The 26,101-nt window shown below is 35.7% G+C and overlaps 1 protein-coding gene across 1 annotated transcript in view; it reads left to right on the top strand.

The window, feature by feature from the left end:
• LOC127835884 (fibrillin-2-like) overlaps positions 1-26,101 on the top strand; it is a 103,598-nt gene continuing 77,497 nt past the window's right edge. Inside the window, exons 1-16 of the mRNA XM_052362308.1 lie at positions 1-99; positions 10,981-11,260; positions 12,545-12,657; positions 13,345-13,415; positions 13,866-13,937; positions 14,436-14,635; positions 15,549-15,661; positions 16,042-16,109; positions 16,574-16,809; positions 17,594-17,709; positions 18,978-19,284; positions 19,570-19,682; positions 20,522-20,589; positions 21,371-21,529; positions 22,891-23,012; positions 23,929-24,041. Coding sequence (XP_052218268.1) covers positions 1-99; positions 10,981-11,260; positions 12,545-12,657; positions 13,345-13,415; positions 13,866-13,937; positions 14,436-14,635; positions 15,549-15,661; positions 16,042-16,109; positions 16,574-16,809; positions 17,594-17,709; positions 18,978-19,284; positions 19,570-19,682; positions 20,522-20,589; positions 21,371-21,529; positions 22,891-23,012; positions 23,929-24,041 — 2,250 coding nt within the window. The remainder of the gene's footprint in view (positions 100-10,980; positions 11,261-12,544; positions 12,658-13,344; positions 13,416-13,865; positions 13,938-14,435; positions 14,636-15,548; positions 15,662-16,041; positions 16,110-16,573; positions 16,810-17,593; positions 17,710-18,977; positions 19,285-19,569; positions 19,683-20,521; positions 20,590-21,370; positions 21,530-22,890; positions 23,013-23,928; positions 24,042-26,101) is intronic.

A 26,101-nucleotide genomic window follows, 5' to 3' on the forward strand; every position in this document is an offset into this window, starting at 1 on the left:
ATGCCACGCGGGACGCCCGACTGGGTTGACCATCTTAAGGGTGACACTATTCCCCGGGCCTCCAGGGCCGGAAATGACTACTGGCGGGGAACGAACTCTGTGAGTATAAGTGCACGATCGCTTGTTTAACATTTAAGGCAAGTTTCTAGGTACTTTCTCAATCTTAACTAAAATATGTTGTCCATCACCGTCCGACAACTTTAAGTTTATTATGCATATTTTTAAAGAAAAATAATCCCTTAGCTCTTGCTTCAGTGATGTGTTCATTTCAATTTCAAGTATCCAACAATTCTCATAACGTGCATCTTTCGCATGTGTCCTGTATTTTCAGAGTATATTGATCACACATGTATATTTTTGTGAGCTGAAATTACTGTCGTAATTTAACTTATTCGTACGATATAAGATTATACGGGCCCCGGATTGTTTATGGTTAAGGTTATTCGTGGTCGGGACCAGGCGCGTCAACTTCGACCATTGTCAGGCATTATTCGTAAACCTCATTTTTACCTTCTACCAACCAAAATAACCGGTACACCATGGCTTCCATGACACGGTGACAAAAATAAACGGTATGCCATGGCTTCCATGACACGATAACCAAAGTAACCGGTATGCCATGGCTTCCATTACACGATAACCAAAATAACCGGTATGCCATGGCTTCCATGACACGCTTCTTTCTATTATAATTAATTACTGAAATGCCGGTGTACCAAACTCTAAGAATTATTGGAACAAGAATTGGTAACATGCATTCGACTTCGTTGGGAGTTGATAAAAGAACATATACAAATTTACTTTTATTCCACGTAAACAACTTTAGGAATCGTTGAGAGATATTTCCAAATAATGGAATACTCATGCAATGCAATTTAATTAAACTATTTCTTTCAACTGCATAAACATTTTTCCATTTGGGTAATCGGCGATAGCAAAATGTTGTACCAAGTAATGGTGTGTTTTTTGCCTTATCAAAATATGTAATGAATGTTTCTTCCAACTGAGTATAGTGCTAAAATATACAATTCCGATTGACAAGCCAACAGCATTAATATTAGTACTATACATGTCTATATATACACAATATGCATACATTCCTTTAATCAAATAATGTCGTATACTATTATCCCAAGCTTTAAGTAAAGGCACAAAAAGTCATTTCTTACCACTTATCACCTAAAACATAAGTTAGGTAGATCGGCTAAATTTTTCTTTTTTGTTATTTTTCGCGATCTCCCAATTTTATGAAAATATACACTGAGCTGAAGGAATTTTTTAAATCTCTTTTTCACACGCTAATCGACTTCGTTGGGAGTTGATAAAAGAACATATACATTTTACTTTTATTCCACGTAAACAACTTTAGTTTAGTTTTTATTAATTTAAATCTAATTCAGTGAATATGATTCAATATAGCAAACATGACCACAAACTTAAAGTGGCCTTTTCACAGATTTTGGCATTTTTTTAACTTATTCATTAAATGCTTTATATTGATAAATGTAAACATTGGATCGTAAAAGCTCCATTAAAAAATCAAGAAAAAATTTTAAAAAAGGAAAAGAACATTGCCCGGAGCAGGTTTTGAACCAGTGACCCCTGGAGTCCTGCCAGAGTCCTTAAGTAAAAACGCTTTAACCTACTGAGCTATTCCGCCGAATACACATTCTAGACGTATTTTATACCTTATGTAAGCAATCTTCGTAGTTTCACAAAATTTAACGACAAAAACAGAACTCTCCAAATTATTCAATCGTTTCGCGTTGCAACGCTTTATAATTTTTAGGTTTTAAAATCGTCAAAAGATGCATATAATGGCTATATTAGAGCATGGTTAATGTTCAGTATTACTGTTTCCTCACAAATATCATAACTAAAACGAAAACTTACGAATCTGAAACAACTTTTTCAATTTTGTCAATTTACCAAAGCGTGAAAAGATCCCTTTAATAGTAATAAAGTAAGTTAATCCAAATGTCTGAAGTTGGCGCGAAATAAATTTGGGTCGGTCAAAAAAGTGAAAACAAACAACCTTTTTACGCCGTATACTTACATCGTCGCATCAAAACCAGTTGTTCATTGCAAGATAACCAACAGCTTACATACCAAATGAAATATGAGGCATATACATGTGTATGTCAGCAATTGGCTCTATTAACACGGCCGACATATCTGAAGACGTCTACAAAGATATTGCTTGTTAGACAAGTTCAATTAAATTGTTAACATCTTTAATGTACTTGTCGTTGTAATCGTAATACGTAAATATCCTGTCTATATTGTACGGAAGGTCTTCCCCTTGTAGAAGTACTGTGGTTTTATTTTCACCTGAAGCTGTTGTGTTTGTGTCCACAAGGTTTCGCAAGAACGTTGCATTTTCGGGCACAATGTGTAACGATCACCTTTGGTTCGAATCATAGTTAGATACATTAGTTCCATGACATATTATCTGCAATGCAAAATTGGGTCACTAAGTCTGTTATTGAACGAAAGGACTAATCATGCAGAGAAAACCGACATCAAATCACCATGAAATAGCAAACATTCCCTTTTCAAGAAATCTGATTTAAACGTACTTTTTCAATAATCTATTTTTGAGTCAGATTTTAGGGTAGAATCAGTTCTACAAGTGCTGTTGTAATATGGGATAAAACGTTTTTTTCCAAATTACCCGACCGACACTAAATTATTGTTTGCTAAAACCAAACATATTCCCTAAATGAACATTTACATATGGACCGTGCACTTTGAAAAGGGGTGTTTATGCATGTGCGTAAAGTGTCGTCCCAGATTAGCCTGTACAGTCCACACTTTCCGCCTAAACTGATTTTTTTTAAAGAGACTTTATTAAACAAAAAAAATATCAAAAAAGCGGAAAGTGTCGTCAATGATTAGCCTGTGCGCACTGCACAGGCTAATATGGGACAACAAATTACGCATATGCATTAAACCCTTTTTTTACAGAGCGGGACTCATATAATCGTTACATGAATATTTACATATATTCGCTACATAAACATTTGCATATTATGAAGGGATGCTGCACAGCGATTCGGAAGATTTCTGTCATCGAACACCTTTTTTGAAGTTGAGAATATCTTTCATATTAGGGGCCGTCTATAAAGTATGTCACCCTATTTTTGACCATTTTTAACCCTCCAATCCTCGCTGTCACAAACTATCACGAAACTCGGACCCCCCCCCCCCCCCTTAAAGTTCGTCACACTTTCGAACAATTGTTTTTATTGTGCTCCAATCGAGAGGAATCGTGAACAACAATGCTATTTTGACATAAAATTAATTCAAATGCTTCACTTTTTTTAATGTGTTGGTTCGAGCATCTTTTTTTCGTCTAAACACGACTGCAATCACTATCATGTTAATTTAAATAAAAGAGGTCTTGGGCGGAAGATATTTTGAGCTCAGACCCCCATACCACGTATCTTGCATAGCTGGCTCAGAAAAATTATACACCACCGTGACCAAATGATTGCGATGGTTCCAATTTCAGTTTATTATACCATCGTATGAAATTAATAGTTTTCGGATTTCATTTACAGTCAATTATATCATCGAATTACATTAATAGTTTTAAGTGAAAAGGTTATTATGTCAATATCTCAAGCCTTCACTTCTTTAAATATTCATCACACAATATAGTTCTGAACTGAATCAAGTGAAAAAGAACGAATCACGGCACACATGTGCCAAATTGTGTTTGAAATAATTAATATTTCAACCAGAACCAACTTGGAAAGTGAAAGTAAGGCTGTTTCAGAATATTAAGATGTTAAGCATTATATGAATTAAAATACACGGACGCACGTTTTTACCTTTAAACAGAAGGATCAATTCTGACTAATGCATATTGTGTGTCGCTAACCACATCCCGTATTAAATGAGCCTCGTTCTGGGAAATTTGGGCTTAATGCATGTACTCACAGTCTAATCATGGAAGAAACTTCCTCTTTTATGTTTTTTTTTCGTTTAAAGGAAGTCTCTTCTTAGCGAAAATCCAATTTTGGCGTAAAGCGTCGTTTAAGATTATCTTGTGTAGACTACACAAGGTAATCCGGGACGTCACTTTACGCACATGCATTAAGCCCGGTTTTCGCAGAACGCGGCTCATATTATGAATAAGCATCAAACATAAAATAACCGACAATAAATTGCCAATTAGAAGGCTGTCAGTAAATAATGTCTCTGCAATCAAGTGTATACTTTATTAATAAGTAGTGCAATAATTTGTTTATCTTTAAGCCTTGTCATTTAATTAATTCTACTTCATAAACCTGTCTGATTTCATTTGTTTGTTATGAAGTCGTTTTGTCGGTGAAGGAAAACTCTTGACAAAAAATTAATATAAAGATATGTGGATATTCTCAACTCAACAATTTAACCCATTTATGCCTAGTGGACTCTCCCAACCTTCTAAATTGGATCAATTTATTTCCAAAATTAGGGGTGTCTAGTATATTTATTTCTATATTTAAACTATTTCTCACAGAAATTCCTTTGAGCAAACAGCGAAGACCCTGATAAGACGCCGCATCATGCGGCGTCTCATCTGGGTCTACGCTGTTTGCCAAGGCTTTTTTTCTAGACGCTAGTCATAAATGGGAAAAGTCATTTCGTATTCAATTTTTATAAAAAGGTATTAAAAAAGCGTTTGTGTAATGGCAATTAACAAGGTTATATGCGGATATTGTTTTAATCTATTTAATTTATTTTGCATGTTATACCAGACATGGTTGCATTAAGGACCAATACACACATTGGTTAATCGTTCGAGATGTACGCTGACGGATATGTTTTTTGTTTTCTTATGGGATTACAAAAAAAATTTTTTTTGCTAAAGTTGATTGCCATGCGTATCGTAGATTTGTGTAAATTAATTATTCAATTAACATATAACATGTATTGATTAATAGAAACATATTTCTTCGAAATGAAGTTAAAAACATTTTCAATTTACGGAACATAATGCATGAAGTTTTAGTTCATGTTTTTTTGCCAAGATAATTTATAAATCTGATTCTTACCGGCGCAATCGGAATTTGCCGTTACAAAACAAAAACTATTGCATTTTAGAGCATTTTTTAAAACAACATGCGGACAATCACTCGTGCCACGCATTTTTCGTGAGTAGCTTACATTCAACCCCTGGGCATTATGTGACACTTGTATGTTATCACTTACACTTAAAAACGTATCACTTATTTATTTTTTTTAATTTGGTTTCATTGATGTCCGAGATATAACAAATTCTTTGTTAACGTCAATATTGTTTTATTGCGCGCTTTTGTTTTTCATTCTTGTGATGGTCAGTTTTGAATCCGTATTTCTGTTTCTAGCCATCAACGCTTACTTGACCAACAATAATAAAACCTGATCAGGTGTAATGAAACCAGATATAATCGTGACCTTGAGGCCCGAGGGCGGGAGTTCGAGTTTGATGTTTATGTGTATTGTATGATAGCAGCGTAAACGTTGTTGTTTGATGATCAATGTATGATAAAATAGTTGTACAAAACCAACCCATCCAAATCAATATGTTTAGTCTCATCTGAACAGAGAACGGCATCAAATACCCCAGGATTGAATAAACACCGCATTAAAAAAAGCCATGCCATTTGATGAACACATTTTCATATACATTAATATTCTATATACTATTGATTGCTAAATGGAATGTTTTTTATTAAAGATGTCAACAATTATTCTTGAAATACATCACATGTAGACTGAATCATTTTTCATTTGCAACGGTCCAAAACAAACCACGTATGAGACATTATATACACATACGCAGTAAAAAGCTACATATTTGAGCTTTTAATTGTATACTTTTATCCTAATCGAGTTTGTTTGAAAGTATTTTAGACACTGACAAGTATTGACATAATTTCTAAAATGTTGTAAAGACATATCCTATGAGGCTTCGTATTCATTTCAATTTCACATTTGCTGCAAACACAGTCCTGTTCTGTATTAACCCATTGATGCCTAGCGTCTAGAAAAAAGGCCTTTGCATGATGCGGCGTCTCATCTAGGTCTGCGCTGTTTGCTTTAAGGAATTCCTGTAAGAAATATTCTAAATATAGAAATAAATATACTAGACCTCCCTAATTTTGGAAATAAATTGATCCAATTTAGAAGGATGGGAGAGTCCAGTAGGCTTTAATGGATTAAAGTTTTCTGCGTGGATAATACAAACAGTATAAGTTAACATTTCATTTAAGCGCCTCTTTTGTATTTTATTTTGTACGACATGCGCATATAATATAGTTGTATATAAATCAATGGCAAAAAGTTAACCCTTTCCCACTCAGAAGCATAGTGAAAAGGGCTTTTTGCAAACAGCATAAAACCAGAACAGCCTGCGAGTTACTCGCAGTCTGTGCAGGTTTTATGCTGCTTGCTGCTAACTAGCATCTAATGGTTGGAAATGAAGCCTTTACAACTTGAATATAGTAAGAAAGGTCTTCAATTAAATTTAACTTTCTAAAGGACTACACGTGCGTCAAAAAACATATCTAACTGGTAAAGGGTTAAGTCAGCAGAAGACTAGTTTGGTTTTAAACAGCAACTTTTAATCAAGATACTTATCGACATGCTGACACATAAGAGGCCTTACACAATGGGCGCCTCTAATATTATTATATAACTTCAATTTATTTGACAATTCATCATTATTTTGCAGAGAACATACTTATGGTGATGAACGTCACTTTAGAAAAAAACACGAGCACCACCTTTTAAATCTGAACGTCTTTGAAAGCAAAAGGGAGTAACGAAACCCTAAATAAACACCACAAAAATGAATGCAACGGTCCTTCTCTTTGCTTTGCCACTTTGTCATGCAATCTTATTAAGTTAAATGTACTTTTTCTAATGAATGGCCATACCATTATCGGTATTTGTGTATGAATTATGACTTCGGCATCCACGGCTAATTTATTTCATGTCATTGAAGCCACAGTATGCAACGAGTCAAAACACTAGCCAACAAGTGCCGTATGAAAGGCGTAAACAAGTTGTTTGTTTTCACGAACAGGACGACCCTAACTTTTTGTGCCAACCCTAAACTCTCTTTTAAGTATGTAAGGCTGAGTTTTCGATCAATTTAGCTTCACTTGATCATAATCGCTGAATCAGCTTAGCATGTGAAAATTTCCATCGTTAAACATCTTACGTATCGTAAATAACAGTAAATGAAAAGAATGTATACCCTCTTTTAGGCAAGTCAGTGGAAACTTTATAACTAACCCCTGGATATTGTGACATTTTATATCTATAAAGGATATTGGGACAGTTGAAAACCTGTGGTCCATATGGGCGGAGTAGAAGATCTGTCAGATGATCATTTATCAAAACACTTAAGTACATTTTCAAACACACCGGCTTGAAAATAGCGCTGGAGAGTTGCAATATTTCGTTTTTTGCCTTCAGACTCACTTGCCAACGGCTTGATTTGTTCGTAGAAATTGGGAGGAGGATTTTGTGGGTTTTTCTAATTTCTCGATTGGGTTTTCGTTTGAAACTTCTCATATGATGATAAGCATTTTCATGCATTAAAGCCACGACGTTGTGTGCATGGGCATGTGCGTTTTGTTTTCTTCTATAAAACGCATTGTCTTTTTAACATGTAAGATTGCGTGTTGTTGGTATAAGGTTTTGTTTTCTTTCAACTATCTCTTAAAACATCGCAATTAGCCACCGTTTATCAACACCTAGTACTTCGAACATTACTTGTAATATCGTACAGTTTTCATCGCAATGCCTTTAGTGTAGATAACTGTACGTATTGCCCTTGAGGTGGGGTGACGTCTTTTGATAAATGGTCAACGAAAGGACTGACTCATGTGTGAACCTGGATCATCCCACGATAGAAAAAGCTTTTATGTTTTAAAAGATTTCTATTGTGATAGAGAATTGACCATGTTTAAATATTGGGTTGTTTGCGAAGGTGTTGGAGTGTGATTGAACTCCGATATTCGATAACTCGAATGTATGCGCATGTTATCTTACTTCTTTTCAATTTAACCATTGATTTATCGTCAATCATTGATACAGTAAAATTAATCGCCCGGTTTTATATATACACATAAACTTGTAAATGTATCGACACATTCTATATGCAATTAAAAGCCAACGCATCTTACTTTTCTGTTTTCTTTCTTTTTTTTTGTTTTACCAACTCTAACAATTAGAAACTGCCCTTTGACAAGTTTCCCTGCAGACGAAATCTTCACAACGTTACATCTTTCATCCATGACGTATCAAAAGAACTACCAAATTGTGTTTGTTTAAAGCTAAATAATTTACTTTATATACTGATTCACATCATCCATATTATTATCTTTAATATTAAGGATACTGTTGTTTATAAATAAATAAATTTAGTGATTATCTGTAATAATAAACGTAGATTGAAAACTACAGCAGTAACTGCTACAGAAATGCACATCGCGAGGCTCCTTTTGGATTAACTGATAAATAATTGCGCCGTGAAAATCGTCTAAATTGGGAATGTGGAACTCATCTATTACAAGATGTTTGTATTATTTAAAAACTAAAAAAGTACTTTTCCACTCTGTTCAAGATTGTATACGCTTTCTTTAACTGGACTTTAAAACAAATTAAGGTCCCGTTAGTTCTAAATCTAAAAAGAATAATTTCCATCGCTTTCTTTTTACAGAAGAGTTTCTTTCAAAAAACAATTTTTCATAGCTGTTGGTTTTGCACATTTCACCATATTTACATCATTCAACATGCCAGTCCCGAGCGTTTCCATTTTTCTTATATTAAACATTAATATATGACCCTCCATACGGATGTGTTGATACAGAGAAAGCTTGACAGGCCCTGTACCATACTCGGTTAGGCGTGTAATGATGTCATGTTTCATTTTCTGCTGCTTGCCTGGTTCCCGATTCAAGTTCAAAGGGCGAATTAGTCATCGTATAACGAGGGACGGCTCACATAAGAATATGTCTGTCGGAAAAAATCATAAGTATTAATCGCTATTTGATTTATAATTATATAAATTCTGACTGCACTAGTCGTTTGGTCGTCTATTCGATAGAAGATGTACCTGTTAAATGTAAACAAAAAATACCCAAGTTAAAACAAGTTTTATACAACCATTTCCAAAATTTAATACCTTATATTGATTCTTATTTTTCCCATTTTTCTGCACAGGTTCTGATGGTAACCGATGCAGCAGTTGACTGATATACCATGTATTTTAGCAAACCGCATTCGTAATATTCAGGGAAAGGTTGTTTTTTTTCACTAAAAAAGTATCATAAATACGTCATCTGAACTGTTTTTGTCGTTTCCTGTTATAATGAAATCTCCTAAATATCAATATTAAATGCTTTCCATAGGTATTTTTTTTTATAGAAAGTGATTTTAGCGCATTTTAGCGAATATGATCTAATATAGACAAAATGATCGCAAAACTTAATGCTTACTTATGTAAATTTGCACAACTTTTCCAAAACTCAATCTGGAAAAATTTAAAACACAAATAGTTAAGGTCCGGCATCACATTTAGTGTATCTCGGTTTGGTGGAAAAACAACAGCATTGTTTTCGCCTTACAATTAGGCAAGCATGACCATACTATATTAGCCTTGTTCTGAGAAAGCTGGGCTTTATGCATGTGCGTAAAGTGTCATCCCAGATTAGCCTGTGCAGTCCGCACAGGCTAATCAGGGACTACACTTCCCGCCTAAACTTGATTTTCGGTAAGGAGGCACTTCCTTGAAACTAAAAATACCATAAAAGCGGAAAGTGATGTCCCTGATTAGCCTGTGCGGATTGCACAGGCTAATCTGGGATGACACTTTACGCACATGCATTAAGCCCAGTCTTCTCAGAACGCGGCTCATATTATGCTTCGCAGACGTGTGAAATGTGTGACTTGGTGAAAAAAGGCATCACACACTTGAACATATTCCAACGCTTTTCTCATTCATTTTCGTTTAGAAAGTTTATGATGAGATCTGCCATAATGTTGATGGATAGAATTTGGCCATGTTGTTTGCCACCATCGCTTGCAAAATGTCACTTTGTACGTAACTCATTCATATGATCAAGGATTTGCGAAACGTTGTTTATCACCTTTGGTTTCAAAATGCAACGTGTGTACGTAAAAAGTCTATATGATAAGTTGTCTAGTAACGATTATTAATTTTCACTCAAGTTTAAATAGTATGAAGCCCACTTCCTTGTATCGGTATGACAGGCACATTTTGATTACATGGGTGTAATAATAAAATGATAGACTGTTATGTCCAAAAATTGCAATAATATTCGTGTGTTGTTTGTTCTTAATAAACAGGAGCATGGTATTTGCATGTGACTGTGCAGGCGTGTTTTGCGTTTCATTACATGTTGTCTAAATAGCATTCCAAGGAATCCATCGAAAACTATGCGAATCCCATTGAATATAATTCGAATCCCATTGAATACTATTCGAATCACTATTGAATACTATTCGAATCCCATTGGTGACTTTTGAGTTCACTGGTTTCCCAATCAGTGCGATACATACATTAGGTTAATCAGTTAATCAGTATTAATGCGCTTGTAAATTGTCATAGATATGTCGATTTTTACCACGCATGTTCATGTATTATTCATCTACAGATATATGTCTTATCAGCCTCACATTGAATCAGATTAAGTCAAGTTATTATGTTTTTAACATGTATGCTTCTTTGAGTTTTAATGAGCAATACAGTCATGTCATTTTAAAAATATTAATGACGTCATTTCATGTTGATAATGTTTTCTGCCATTTTTGTGAATTTTAACAATAAAGACAGAAAATGTATGTTTAGTTTAGTCTTCAGTGAATAAAAACTTAAAAAATCAAGCACTGACCTACATATAAGGGGAAAGAATAATGTGGAACATCGGGATATAAAATCACGTATACACACGTATAACATCTTTCCTCCACCAGGTTCCACGGCGCTACAACAGCGGCGAGTATGGCGGCGGTGGGGCCGGATACGTCGGCGGCGGCGGTGGGTATGGCACGTGGGGCGGCCACAAGTCCACCAGCTACGATTATACAGACGCTGCTGGTCTCCAAAACAACAGCTCAACGCATTCCTTGAATTCCGCAAAGTCGTCGCGCGCGAGGAAGGCACGCACGTGCGGGCTTATCATACTGCTGATATTGGGGGCGCTGCTGTTAGCGTTCGGAATTGGGCTACTCGTGTACTACCTTTTACACGCATGTAAGTGGGGGATATAATGTACCACGTGGTTATTATATACGTGTCCTTAACTACTAATTATCATGAATATGTTATGCATATCAATTTAGTGTGTTATCACATCATTTTAAATGTACTTAAATGTCACGCGTTTCGCTGCTTACATGAATTTCACAAAATAGTTCTTTGTAAAACTTTAGAATTCCATTCTTAGTAAAAAAAATCTCAAATATTAGAAGACGTAAATGTTAGACACAACTTTATGCCTTTGCAGTAACGATATAATACTGTAAAATATATCCGGGACCGTTTGAGCAACATATTTTTCTTATGTTTTCTTCAAGCGTTAAGCGCTACTTGTGTAATATCGAAGTATCAGCTAGTTTATAATGGACAAAACAACTAAGCGACATTAATCAGCACATGCTATTTTCTAAAAATGTACCAGAACACGCACTGTATAATGTTTTGTTCATTAAAACATACATATATAATATGCACACACAGTTTGAAATAACATATATATTTTACACTTTGAAACAATACATTTCTTCATAGCGATTTCTAAATACATTTAATGATAATAAGAACAATTATAACGACATGCATGTTTATGTTATCATTTTTATTCAATAATTGTTAAATATTACAGTATTATTTAATGTCTGGTTGTAACAAAATGTAATAAGTGAGTACATAATAAGATTAAAATCATAAAAATATATATTATGAAAAATCTAATATTCATTTCGTTTGTAATAAAAAAAGTTTAAGAGGAAAACAGGTGGAATAGTCTGTTTCTAAAAAGCACATGCAACCGCAGTATTTACAGGAAAACAAAACAAAACACAGCAACAAGAACAATTTCAACATGCATGTTAACAACAAATATAACAACCATGCAACAACTGTATAGTATATGGACGATTGTATAATTTTCTTTTCTGTTTTTCTTTAAAGCTGCTGACGCTGCCAGATATCGTAAGTAATGAATTCTTAAAAATCACAGATGCACATGTACATAAACAAAATGTTTGTAAAATAATGTATGGTTCATTATTAAAAGTATTAATTGACTCAAAATGTATCATTTCAAAACTTTCAATCAAGTGCGTAATTTATAAATAACATTAAGTGAATATATATACGAATTAAACTGAAAAAGGATCTATTTCGGGTTTTAAATATATACTGTTTGAACTCTACTACATGTCCTACATATGTTATATCCCCAAAAGGAAAAGAAAAAAGAATGGACATGTAATCTTAAGTGTAAACGTTTACAGCACTTTTTTGTTGTTGTAGACACGTCAACTGCCCCTACCGACGTCACGTTACACAACGTGCCGTATCATCACAACATGGCGAACATGTCGTCGAAGGAGTTCTTGAACGTAGCCAACCCCTTCTGTGAACAGGTGCGTACTGTCTCGATAAAGAGCGTTTCGCGCATGATTTACCGCACTTCTTCGATTATAAGACGGATGAAAGATCTATCAAGAAACATTTACAGATATTTGGACGGATTGACAATACGGCTGGGTCCCGAATTTTGCGTAACTTTATCCGTATTTGGCATTGGTATAAATATAAGGCAGGATTTTAAAAATACTCTCATAGAAACATAGTTTCTGTCTGCAAAACCAGATTTACTTTCAAATTATATAATCCAACTATTCCAGTAGATGCCGTAGATGCCGTCTTCTTATATAAAACGTTGCGCAACTCTCAGCTTTATAACCCAAAGGTTGGAGTCCGAGCAACACATTATCGAAGGCTTTGGGAGTCCGTTGATATTGACTATCTTGGAGAATACAGCCTATACATGTATGTCCATGAGTATAGGACACCGCATTAACCCTTAAAGCGCTGGAGCTGAATTTTAAAGGCCTTTGCAAACAGTTTGGATCCAGATGAGACGCCACAGAACGTGGCGTCTCATCAGGATCCAAACTGTTTGCTATTCTGATAGTATTCTTTGAAAAAAATCGAAGAAAATGCTAATTTTAGAAATTCTGCAGACGACATTTTAGCAGACGACAAATTTCCCAGCATGCAAAGGGTTAATTGAATAATACAAATATCAGGTTTTTATTGTGTTGTAGATGGACAGGTACTTTAAATCAAGTACCAAATATAATGAGGCTTACCTTGGGTGCAAAGTAACAAGGATGAAGTAAGTAGTATGCTTCGTTTAAAACTTCGTTTTAATATGCTGACTTTGTTTTCTTAAGCTCGTGTGGTAATGGTTCCACTGTAATTTATTAGGCTAATTTTGTATTGGCTCCACTGCCAAATAATTAACATTCAATATTGAACTATTACACATAAGAACCTCGTTCTGGAAAAAACTGGGCTTAATGCACGAGCGTACAGTTTCGTCCCAGATTTGCTTTGGCAGTCTGTACAGGCTCATGAGGGACGACACTTTACGCTTTCAATATGGAACTGATCTGTATTATGAAGTCTGTACTAAACACAAATCCAGTTTAGACGGAAAGTGTCATCCCTGACCTGCTGATTGCACAGGTTAATCTGGGACGACACTTTACGCACATGCATTAAACCCTGTTTTCATGAAATGAGGCTTATACTCAATAACGTGTACATTTACTCCCGTTTTCAGACCAACCAAGGAACCCATTGTGTGCGAATGTGCAGGCATTTATAATAAAACAGGGCTAAAGGAATACATAGCGTAAGTTAGAGTAGGACAATATATCTTTCATGATGAATATAATTTAATGAAGCAAGCATAAAACAATTGCTACCATTAGTAATACGATGACTCAAATTAGAATTCAAAACAGTATTAATTTCCATATTCCAGTCTTACTCAACTATTGAATAAAAATTTGATATTTTCAGAAAAATGCAACAATGAAAAGTTTGAATTCTGAATATGTCATTTAGAGCTAAGGAAGTTTAGTATTTTGCCAAACCCTAATCAAAGTTAAAACTAGTTTTCTTGTTAACGCCAATAATATATTAATTACTTTTTGTTATTCGAAAAAAAATAATATGCTAAAGCAAATTAAGTAATTCTTGTTATATTGGACTGAATACCTTGTGACAATATTGCCTAAACTAGCTGATTACACGTGACCAGATACCTATAGGTAGTGCTAGTTTGTGGGTTTGACAAATGCATGGACGAAAAACTACCATTTTAATTATGTTTTGCAACAAAAATAAGAGAAGGGGCGGTGAAGCTAAATTTCGACCTGCAGTTTCGTGGTGAACACAAGGGCCTATCCTTCGACATCCCAGCCATCCTGAAGGCCAACACCATAAGGACAGATGGAGCAGGTTACCAGGCCTTGTTCCTTGACAAGATTCTTGTGGGAATGGAGCCGAAAAACACTGGAATACTCACCCCCATTCCTGAGAAACCAGGTATACAAAAGCGATATGAAGTGAATTGTTTAACCCATTTATGCCTGGTGGACTCTCCCATCCTTCTAAATAGGATCAATTTATTTCCAAAATTAGGGATGTCTAGTATATTTATTTCTCTATTTCAAATATTTCTTACCGAAATTCCTTTAAGCAAACAGCACAGACTACGCTATTTGCCAATGCCTTTTTTCTAGACGCTAGGCATAAATTGTTTAACAACTCTTCAAACATGAGATTCGCTGATTTGTCTTGAGTTAAAGATCGATAGAATTACTTTTATAAGTAAATAAGTTTTTGTCATGCTATTGTGTGGCCTTTTAAAGGAACTCTTAGAGTTGTGTTCAGTATACTAGCATAAGGGCATATACATTTGATGTATGTGCTTAAAGATGAATTGTTTCCTGGTTTTCGTAACAACTGTACACACATGAGCCTCGTTCTAGACAAACTGGACTAATTGCACGTGCATAAAGCGTCGTCTCAGATAAGCCTGTGCAGTCTTCACAGGCTAATCAGTGATGACACTTGCCAACTAAACTTGATTTTCCATTAAAAGGGAATCCTTTAAACGAAAAATTACATAAAAACGGAATGTTTAGTCCCTGAAACGCCAAGTTTGAATGTGGACAACACGTTACGCACATACATTAACTCTTTCAGTGCTGGAACCGAATTTTGAAGGCCTTTGCAAACAGTTTGGATCCAGATGAGACGCCACATAACGTGGCGTCTCATCAGGATCCAAACTGTTTGCTATTCTGATAGTATTCTTTGAAAAAATTTAAAGAAAATGCTAATTTTAGAAATTCAGCAGACGACACTTTTGCAGATGACAAATTTCCCAGCATACAAAGGGTAAAGTTAAGTGTTCCCAGATGTAGGCTCAAATAACATATGGCTGTGTTTTCAGTTGGTGTTGTAGCAAACTTGACGGTGTGGGTGTACAACCTCTCCTACTCGGGGATCCTCAGGGACCGCAACTCTAGGGCTTTCCTGGACCTCGCAAACCCATTCTGTGACGACGTAAGCACATATATACACATTCATTCAGAGCTCCTGATAATTGGGCTATTTGTTTAAATACTCGTTGAAATTTGGTCAAGGTCCTTTAGGAATTCTAAGTAGGGGTGGTAGTTGTGGTAGTCCACTTAAGAAAAATGTAAGAATGGGGCACTTGTCAGCACTGAAAAACCAACAAGAAGCAAAAACTTTTATTTGTTTCTTTATGTGATATCTTATTCAATACCTTTGTTGAAACTGTGTAGGCTCAATGTCACCTATTCTTCTAACATTGTGTCACATACCATTAAAAATTATTTTACATAGTATAATTTTATGAAAAAAGGAATTTACATAATTTGTCTTTTCTGTTAAGAATTTGTTCCACATCCATTTTGTTGTAGATTGAGCGAATCATTCTTGAAAGCTACCTCCGAGATCGATATGACAGCTGTGAGGTGTTTGGTTTCGGGTAAGTAGCTCTCAACATATTTTTTGGGCCGTGCTCTGTGAAATGGGGATTCAACGCATGTGCGTAAAGTGTCATTCCAGATTAGCCTGTGCAGTGCGCGCTGGCTTATCATGCAGGGTGGACACTTTCAGCCTAAACAGGATTTTTGTTGAGAAGAAACTTTCTTCAAACAGAAAATATCTCTCAAGAATAAAATGTTGTCCCTGATAAGCCTGTGCGGACTGCACTGGCTAATCTGGAACAACACTTTATGCAACCGCTTTTCACAGAGCACGGCCCATATTATTTATTTTAGTACAATGTATGTGGTTTATGAAACCTTTAATATAAACTTGCAAGCAACATATTCTGGTAGTGAGTGACATTATTTTCATGATCAAGTGTTCATAAACAAATCAAAATAAGATACGAAGAATTGATAAACAAATAAATAATTTATAAAAACTTCCGTCAATTTTATCCAGTGCGAGGCCCGATGTTGCCATAGCCCATGTTCGGTTTTCTGGAGACTCGACAGAGGAACTCCAACTCTATCTCGCGAGACTCATTATGGATCGTGCACGAAATGTCACAGTGGAGGGTCGGCGTCGCAAGATGCTTGGCACGCTTCTGATCACCCCCGCAGACGGGGATGGCAAGATAACCGTGCTGCCGATACCCGTGAACCCGAACATAATGCCAACACCGACGACACCTTCTGGTTTGATGTTATTGACGATAGTTAATTATGTTTTATACCTATGAGTTAGTCTTATTTATAAGACGCGCACAGAATTAAGAGATACTTTTTATATAGGCTGAATTCTTCAAATAATACCAATATAAAAAGTAGCTTTATATTTTAAAGCGTCAACAAGTTGGACTAACCTATGTGTGTGCGTGGTAGTATTTTTTAATAAATGTGTTTAATGCATTGCGTGCAGTTCATCCCTTCACAGCTCATATACGCATTTTGACTATTTTGTAGAACATTTGCTAATCTAATTATATTAAACACCTTTCTTAATCGATTCAAATTTCAAACGCTTAATTTCAAACTCTAAGATTTTGAGATACAAATGAGCAGTAAACAGCATGAAACCTGAACAGGCTGCGAGTTTCTTGCAGGCTGTTCTGGTTTTATGCTGGTTGTCTATAGCCATTTTCGCTTTCCTTCTGAGTGGGAAAGGGTTAATAATGTAATATACCTATAATGTGTGCTCGTCTTTTACAAAAATATGTCTGATGCATTATACGCCGTTTTAGCAAGACATATTTGATATTGGCACTTCTTCATATCTTAGAGTTACTGGTCTAATACAATGTTTGCTCATTATGTTTATTTTTATTCTAATTTATTTTTTTACATTACCATCAAGAACATGCGAAACATTTTACTCACCATAATAGACAGCATTCTGTGAAAGTCATTATCTGATAGACTATTCTCATACCTTTACTCATGGTAACTATTTTCTTGATTGTGTAATATCTCCCCCGACCAGGCTCTGCCCCCTACATTGACATGATGCTGTACGCGTACAACCTCACATACCAGCCAGCCCTGGGGGACAGGCGTACGGTCCTCTATCAGGACTATGCACAGAGGTTCTGCAAAGATGTGAGTCCCCATAATGAGGGTTATATATAAGACATATGCGTCTCATTCTGGGAAAACAGGACTTAATGCACGTGAATTAAGTGTCATCCCAGATTAGCCTGGGTAGTCAACACTGACTAATCAATGACGACACAATCCGCCTGGATTTTCGCTAAGAAGAAACTTCCTTTTAATGAAGGAAGCAGAGAGTGATGTCCCTGATTGGCCTATGCGGACCGCCTGGTGTAATCTAGGATGATAGTTTACGCTCATACATCAAGGCCTATGCGGACTGCCTGGTGTAATCTAGGATGATAGTTTACGCTCATACATCAAGGCCTATGCGGACCGCCTGGTGTAATCTAGGATGATAGTTTACTAGCCCATGCGGACTGCCTGGTGTAATCTAGGATGATAGTTTACGCTCATACATCAAGCATGATTTTCCCAGAGCCAGGCGTATATATATTTATATATATATATAATATATACATATATTTTATCTTACACACCTATGTTTTTCTACTTTTCTTAATACACAATACTGTTTGTTCAATCTCAGAACTTAAACATTTTTAGAAGTTAAGTCTTAACCGATGGACTTCATTCTTAAAAGTTCCCACCATTTTATGACTAAAATGTGTTTGAATATGGTGAAAAAATCTTAACTCACTAAGTTTTACTTTTGCAGTTGGAAAGACAAATAAGACAAAGTTCCTGGAGGGATTATTTCCATAACTGCGATATCATCGGATTTTAGTAAGTTTTGCAATAATTAATAACTACTTAAGGGTAATTTCTTAGAGGACAAGATGATCACAACTTTTTGTCTGTATAAGTATTTGAAATATAAAGTGATATGAAACGCTATGCTTAATGCAGTTGAGCACTTCCATCAATTGTTGGACGATTAGGTAAATTTTAGGAAAACCATACATATTAAGGATCCTTACACGTATTTAGCATGGTGATGTTGTGTATTACTTATGTAGAACGTCTTTATCAGATACATTATTTCACACTCGACCCTGAAATATGTCCTCTAACTAGAATTGGTATTGCATGTTATATCTAAGAATGGTCCATATATCAGGTGCCCTCACAATATTGCGCTGCTAAACACACACTTGTTTGCAAAAACTCTGATTGTTTTACCTCAAGTTTAGATTCAATCCCTGAAGAAATAATTATTTTATAAGCATGATCCATAAACTGATTTTATTTCCAACCCCACACACAGTCCCCCGGGCCCTGGCAAGCGGTTCTCATCCCTACGGGCCCTTCTTAAGGTTAGTGACCCCTTCATCCATCAGCCGGAAGTTCTCAAGAACATCATCATGATCCATGCGCCCGAGTTCCTCTTCCCCAACGACCCGGACGGACCCCTTAAGACGTACCTCGTCGGCGACATCCTAGTGATCCTTGCTGATGGGGAGTTTGTTGTGACATACACGCCGTACCAGACCCCCACTGCGTCCCTGTACCCTTCCACCGACTCACGGTCCCAGATGTCGTTTGCCACAGTGTTCACTTCCTACAGCTTCATACCTCCCACCGCAGGCTTTGGAACCAGCTCCTTGACCGTCATTGTGTACAGTAGGTTTATTTTTGTAGAAAATTATTTTTAGCCTTGCTCTTTGAAAACGGGGTTTAATTCATGTGAGTAAAGTGCCCCCCTTTATTAGCCTGTGCAGTCCGCACAGGCTTATCAGCGACGACAGTTTCCCCTTTTGCATTTTTTGTCTACGAAGTTTCTTATTATAAAAAAATGCAGTTAAGTTTAATATTGTTGTCCCTGATTAGCCTGTGCTAGATGGACACTACATACACTACTCAACGGCAACTGCCTGGGAAGATAAACCATGGTCTCTATGTTTTCAGACTCTACAAATGCGTTTGTTCAGGCACAGCTGTATGGCTTCACGTACACAACTGACCTGGATGACAAGACGTCACCATACTTCCTGAGGCTGCAGTCACGCTTCTGTGCAGACGTGAGTCGTTTTTTTATCGGGTTGGCTGAAGTTTAGTCGGTAGAGTCCTGGGCTAATTTTCACCAATCTCATTGTTGTAAAATCCAATGGAAATCCTTCAATACATGAAATGACTTAAGTCTTTGGCTATGTTATTTTTAGGTAGTTTTACATGCTTATATTATAAAAAAGTAAATTTTTAATCTGAACACACCAAATGTTTTACATAAAACTTGATCTGAAATTTTCCTTTAAGTGCCACTAAAGTGCGACTTAAGTAAAGATTGTCCTAAGGTACTTTGTAAATATGAGCCCTGGACTCATAATCAACCCGGTTCATTTTTGATTCTCCGACCCGGCTCATGAAATTATTACTACCTCCATTCTCTCTCTACCTTTGGTTTGCATAGGGTAGTTGTCAGTAGCTTGCATACTAGTATTACAAGCATGCGCGCTAATGGCTAATAAACCAGCTGACACAAGAAAAGTGGACGGTTGTGAAATGGTTGAAATCCAAACACATGACAATCATTTGTGTTAATATAAGTGCTGACGTATTTGTTCAGTTAAGAGTGTCACACTTGTCTGGTAATGGCTTGTAGCTTACAAAATCACTGTATGCTATTGTAAAGTTGGATCAATGATATTAGTGAGGTTCAACGGACATTGATGCTATTGTAAAGTTGGATCAATGATATTAGTGAGGTTCAACGGACATTGTAAAACAAGCATCAGTAAATACTTATAAATGTCGACTAGGAAACAGGTAACCCGGTAATGACAATTATGGCTTAATATAGAAGTTATGAAAATTGACATTTCCTTATTTGTTTAGTTGAAGATTATTATTTTTTGTTCAGATTGACAGATTCTTCAAGAACAGTCACATGCGACAGATTTACCTCGACTGCAAGATTGAACAGTTTCGGTTGGTTATTTGTTTGCTTATCTTAGTACAAATGCTGTAATAATGAAAATAAAATGTTCATTTTCAGCTATATCTAAGAATGCTAATATCGAATAAGACTCAAAAGCTGTACCCATTTACAATTATAAAATGACAGAAATTCGCCACAAAATTACAATTCTTATATTTTGGAAATGTGGCATATTGTTATTTGCATGTATATAACAGATCAATATAAATGCATTTTACAAGTATAAGCATATTACAAGTATACTGTAATTAGTTAAGTTTATAACAGGTAATTTGAAAAACATAGATAAGGTTACTAGAAAACCATTTAACAGGGGACCGTTTCAATAAACATCGCAGTACACATTTACGATACGATACATTTTTCGAAGATACATACTTGTTAAAGTCCATATCATATGATTGTAATTTTTCAGTACTTAATTAATTTCATTGGCGTCTCAAGCGCCATATATATTTGACGAGCATGGCTAGTTCGTCTACTTATTAAGATTGCAAAATTCTCTCCTCAGTTAAAATTGTCGTACGATCGTTTATGAAACGGCCCCCAGGTAATTAGAAAAGAGTTATACATGCAATTAGAAAAGCATATAACAGGTAAAAAGAAAGCTTATAACAGATATCAAGAAAAGCATATAACAGGTAACTAGAAAAAGCATATAAAATGTAACTAGAAAAGAGCATTCATGCCCTCAATAATATTTTATCAATGGTAAAAGGCCATTTACTTTGTTAGGAAACATTCTGTGTATTAAACTATGATACATTGTAGCCCAGCCCATGATGGTCCCCACAACGGCCTTTCGTTCCGTCTGACCTATGCGGCGCCTCTAGGGGAGTATCTTACGAGCAACATCACGGAGATCATCGCAAACTCAGCACCTCATGAAAAACTGGGCAACTATGAGGTCCTGGACGTTGGAGATCTGAGGTAAGTGATACTCATTGGGATAAAAGACCAGTCATAGAGCATCGATTGAATTGAGCCACGTTCTGGGAACGCTGTGCTTGTTGCATGTGCATTGACCTTTCTCTCTTTTTTTCTCGCGCATACCCTAATATGGCAGTATGATCAATTAGTTGATAGTGGCAATCATGTAGTAGAAGTAGAAGTTGAGTGCCTCCCAGATTAGCCTGTGCAGTCTCATTGGGTACAATACTTTGGGCTTTTATGAGTTTTTTTATTTATTGGAGATCTATTTAAAATGGCAATCAAATGTTAGTTGAAAGTGTGGTCCCTGATAAGCCTGTCTGGACTGCACAGGTTTATCTGGGATGACCCTTTACAAACTTGCATTTTGCCCTTTTTCCTGCAGTGAGACTCATTTAATTATGTCCCCCCCACAGCTTAAGGATGACACATTGTTTTTACCCCTTTTGGTTCATCTGAGTGTCCATCCATTTATCAGTTATCACCCTTATTTTTGGCTTAATACTTTGGTTACAATATGTATTTATATGTATAAATCTTAACACTGATAACATAGTTTTTCAATACTTTATTGTGACTTTTGGGAAACCAATACGATGTTGTTTTTTAAGTTAGTTAATATTCTTTTCTGTTTTTCTTTCAATACAATGTTTTCAATCAATTCATCTCCATGTTTTGTTAAGTGTTAAAACAGTAAGTTAATATCTAAAATCCTTTTAACTTGCTATACATGTCTTTACATTTTGATTTATACTTTCTGATACATTTTTATAGATTTATAGCAAAATTTATTAATATTAAGTTGAAACCTATTAATTTTAATTTCATTGCATTGAATGCTTCATGCTTACTACCGTTTTTTAGAAACACTCTCCTCAGAACATCAAGTAATTATTTTCTTTGGAAAGATTTTGAAAAAGCTTTTTGTGTTTTCATTAAACTGACAACCCCGTTATTGCATTGGTGACATTGCATTTTCTACAACACTGCATTATCTTATTCACTGTAACTTCATTACTGTCCCTGAATAATATACTGTAAAACTAATATCAATTCTTGAACATTAATTGTTGTGGTCCTCTTAAGCAAGATATCAAATGTCCAATGAAACTTCCAGTCCAAGTTTCAAGCATAACACAATTCTAAAATATAAATTAAAACAAATTCCAGATTTAAAAAATCAACAAAATTTAGTTTCAGCAAAAATAAATGAGCCCGCCTCTGGGAAAATAAGGCTTAATGCATGTGCTTTCAATGTAGTTCCAGAATAGCACATGCATTAAGACCCCTTGTCAGAGTGTGGCTCAAATGAATTCCCAGAATTATAGTTTCTTACAAGTTTAAACCGCTTTTCTCTGCAGACTGATCTGGAACCAGGCCGGACTGACAGTTTCGGTGACAAACTTCACAGGGACCGCAACTCCTGTCATCAGCCCATCCAGAACCATTGATATCAGCAGCACTGTGGGACCCACTGTGTACTGTAAGTCATGTGACCTACTGTTTATTGTTTAGTCATGTGACCAATTGTGTACTGTAAGTCATGTGACCTACTGTGTACTGTAAGTCATGTGACCCACTGTGTACTGTAAGTCATGTGACCCACTGTGTACTGTAAGTCATGTGGCCCATTGTGTACTGTAAGTCATGTGACCCACTGTGTACTGTAAGTCATGTGACCACTGTTTACTGTAAGTCATGTGACCCACTGTGTACTGTAAGTCATGTGACCCACTGTGTACTGTAAGTCATTTGACCCACTGTGTACTGTAAGTCATGTGACCCATTGTGTACTTAAGTCATGTGACCTTCTGTTTACTGTAAGTCATGTGACCCACTGTGTACTTGTAAGTCATGTGACCACTGTTTACTGTAATTCATGTGACCATCCGTGCACTGTAAGTCATGTGACCATCCGTGCACTGTAAGTCATGTTACCCACTGTTTACTGTAAGTGGTGTGCTTAGTCTAAACCAAAGGCTGATTGAAATGCTCTCAAGTTCATTTCCTGGGAAAAAACAGTACTTGGTGTCTTTGGGGGTAAAGAACTCTCCAATAGTGGGGATCACACATGTAACCTTCTGGTTTTTAGGCCGATACTGTGACCTTTAAGTCATGTGTATGGGTGGGCAAGGCCTACTGTATATTCAGTATGGGCCACTGTGCAAATGTACCTATGTCACAAAAAATGTGCATGTCATAAAAATTCATTTAGTAAAGAGATTGTCTCACTGTGTTATTATTTTTAGACTGGTTGCAAAAAACTTTTTCTGTGTTACAGAAAGTGTTTTGTTGTGAAAAAGATGTACTCCTTAAACTTATCTGTTGTATTGTGAGTGAAATATCATATATGTTATGTGAACCTCTTTGATAACAAGTCTGTGTGTTGTCTCTACTAGCTGCCACATTGGCTGACATCACTTGCCAAATGTACAACAAGACCTTCAACTTCAACATTGATGATAGGAATGGAAATGGATTCGTTCAGCAACAAGGGAAATTCTGCGAAGATGTAAGAACATTTGATTGCTTTATATTTTTTGTTTTCTCTTGACATAAGAAAATATATCTAAACAGCTGTTATTAAAAAAAGAAAAACTGTTATTGGGAATTTTATTGCTTAAAATTGTAAACATCCCCATACTTGTGTTGTGTACACAAATTTCAAGTTATGCTCAAACTCAAATTTGAACATGTTTTTTATCTTAGAAATGTTTTGAATTTATGGAAATATGGTTTTATAAGTTAAAGATTTCTTCATACATGGCCTAACTGGATATCATCAGTTAATTTATAACAATTTACTCTATATTCCCGTGATAAATGGTAACATGCATATAATCAGCTTGAGCTACTGTGGTACCTTATGATTCTTTAGCAGAGTTTTTTTCTGCGTAGCTGTTTAACGTCACTTTTGACCTTAGATGACCTTCATTCTGATAGATCCGAAATGAATAAACCCGAATTGTTCATATTGGCTAATAACACAAAAATCACCGTAAACATTGGTAGTGTGGTTCCCAGACTGAAACATTGGATGCATATCATTTGAACTGAAAATGAAATATGAATATATTGTAAATTACATGTTTAATTACAATAAATTAAAAACTGTCATGATACAAAACATCCTCTAAACATTACATCGAAACGTTTCTCCTTAGTTTACGAAGCAGTATAGCATTAATCACATGTCTGTACAATTAAAAGAATTTATTGTTTACATGCCTTAGCGGCCACACTAAACACTACAAAAACAGGCTAGATTGCACTTTAGCGGTACACAGTTGTTTACCACTATCGACAAAGCGGGGGTTTTGGGCGGTAGCCTGCGATACTAAGGAAATATATAGGTGTTGGAAATATATCTGTTTTGATATATTATAATCCATATTTGCGTTTATTAGTGTAAATATGTTTGTTTGTACTTTGTTTCGTTCATTTTGATATAAAGTTCTGTTTTTCTGCAAAAAATTCATGTCACTATGATGCTTGCAATATTGAGTCTTTTATGTTTACATTCTACTAACATCTGTACACATTATAACACATTATCTTTTATTTCATTCCAACATTATGTTCATAGTTTTTCAGTGGCGAATATGTTTTCTTTTGCTATTGAAACTAATGTATTACTCGTTCAATTATTAAAACCTTTTTTTTTTATTCAATATAAGACATACAATGTATACATGTAGCAGCAAAAATTATGAAATTATTAATTATTATTAATATTAACTAGGTTTCAATTATGAAGACCTAGTCATTACAATACTTATTGACAATAAAGCATACAATTTCACCTCTTCTTGTTCTTCATTTTTATTTGTTAATACATTAAAATATATTATCTTATAATCACTCACTACCTTCATTAAAATACATGGTCGCTTCATTCCATCTCCTTTCACCGGTCGCAAAAATTACAAAATCAACGCTGTATATCTTTTAAAAGATATTTCTTGTTTTAAATATGCTAATATAAATTTGAAATCGCATGGAGCATTAATCATTTTGAAATGAGCCTTGTCCTGTTAAAACAAGGCTAAAAGCATGTGCATAAAGTGCCGTCCTAGATAAGTCTGTGCACTCTGCACAGGCTAAGTAGGGACAACACTTACCAGTTTTATTGTATTTTTGGTTTAGAGTATAAGTCTCTTCTTAGCAAAAATTTAGGCAAGAAACCTTACCTGGGATGACACTTAAGGCACACATGTGAAACTTTACCTGGGATGACACTTAAGGCACACATGTGAAACCTTACCTGGGATGACACTTTAGGCATACATGTGTTAAGCTTACCTGTGATGACACTTTAGGCATACACGTGTTAAGCTTACCTGTGATGACACTTTAGGCACACACGTGTTAAGCTTACCTGTGATGACACTTTAGGCACACACGTGTTAAGCTTACCTGTGATGACACTTTAGGAACACGTGTTAAGCTTACCTGTGATGACACTTTAGGCACACATGTTAAGCTAACCTGGGATTGACACTTTAGGAACACGTGTTCAGCCCTGTTTCCCTAGAGCAAGACTCAATTAAAACATGTAAACTTTAATCTGTA

This window comes from Dreissena polymorpha, chromosome 6 (genome assembly GCF_020536995.1).
Source record: "Dreissena polymorpha isolate Duluth1 chromosome 6, UMN_Dpol_1.0, whole genome shotgun sequence".
NCBI lineage: Eukaryota > Metazoa > Mollusca > Bivalvia > Myida > Dreissenidae > Dreissena > Dreissena polymorpha.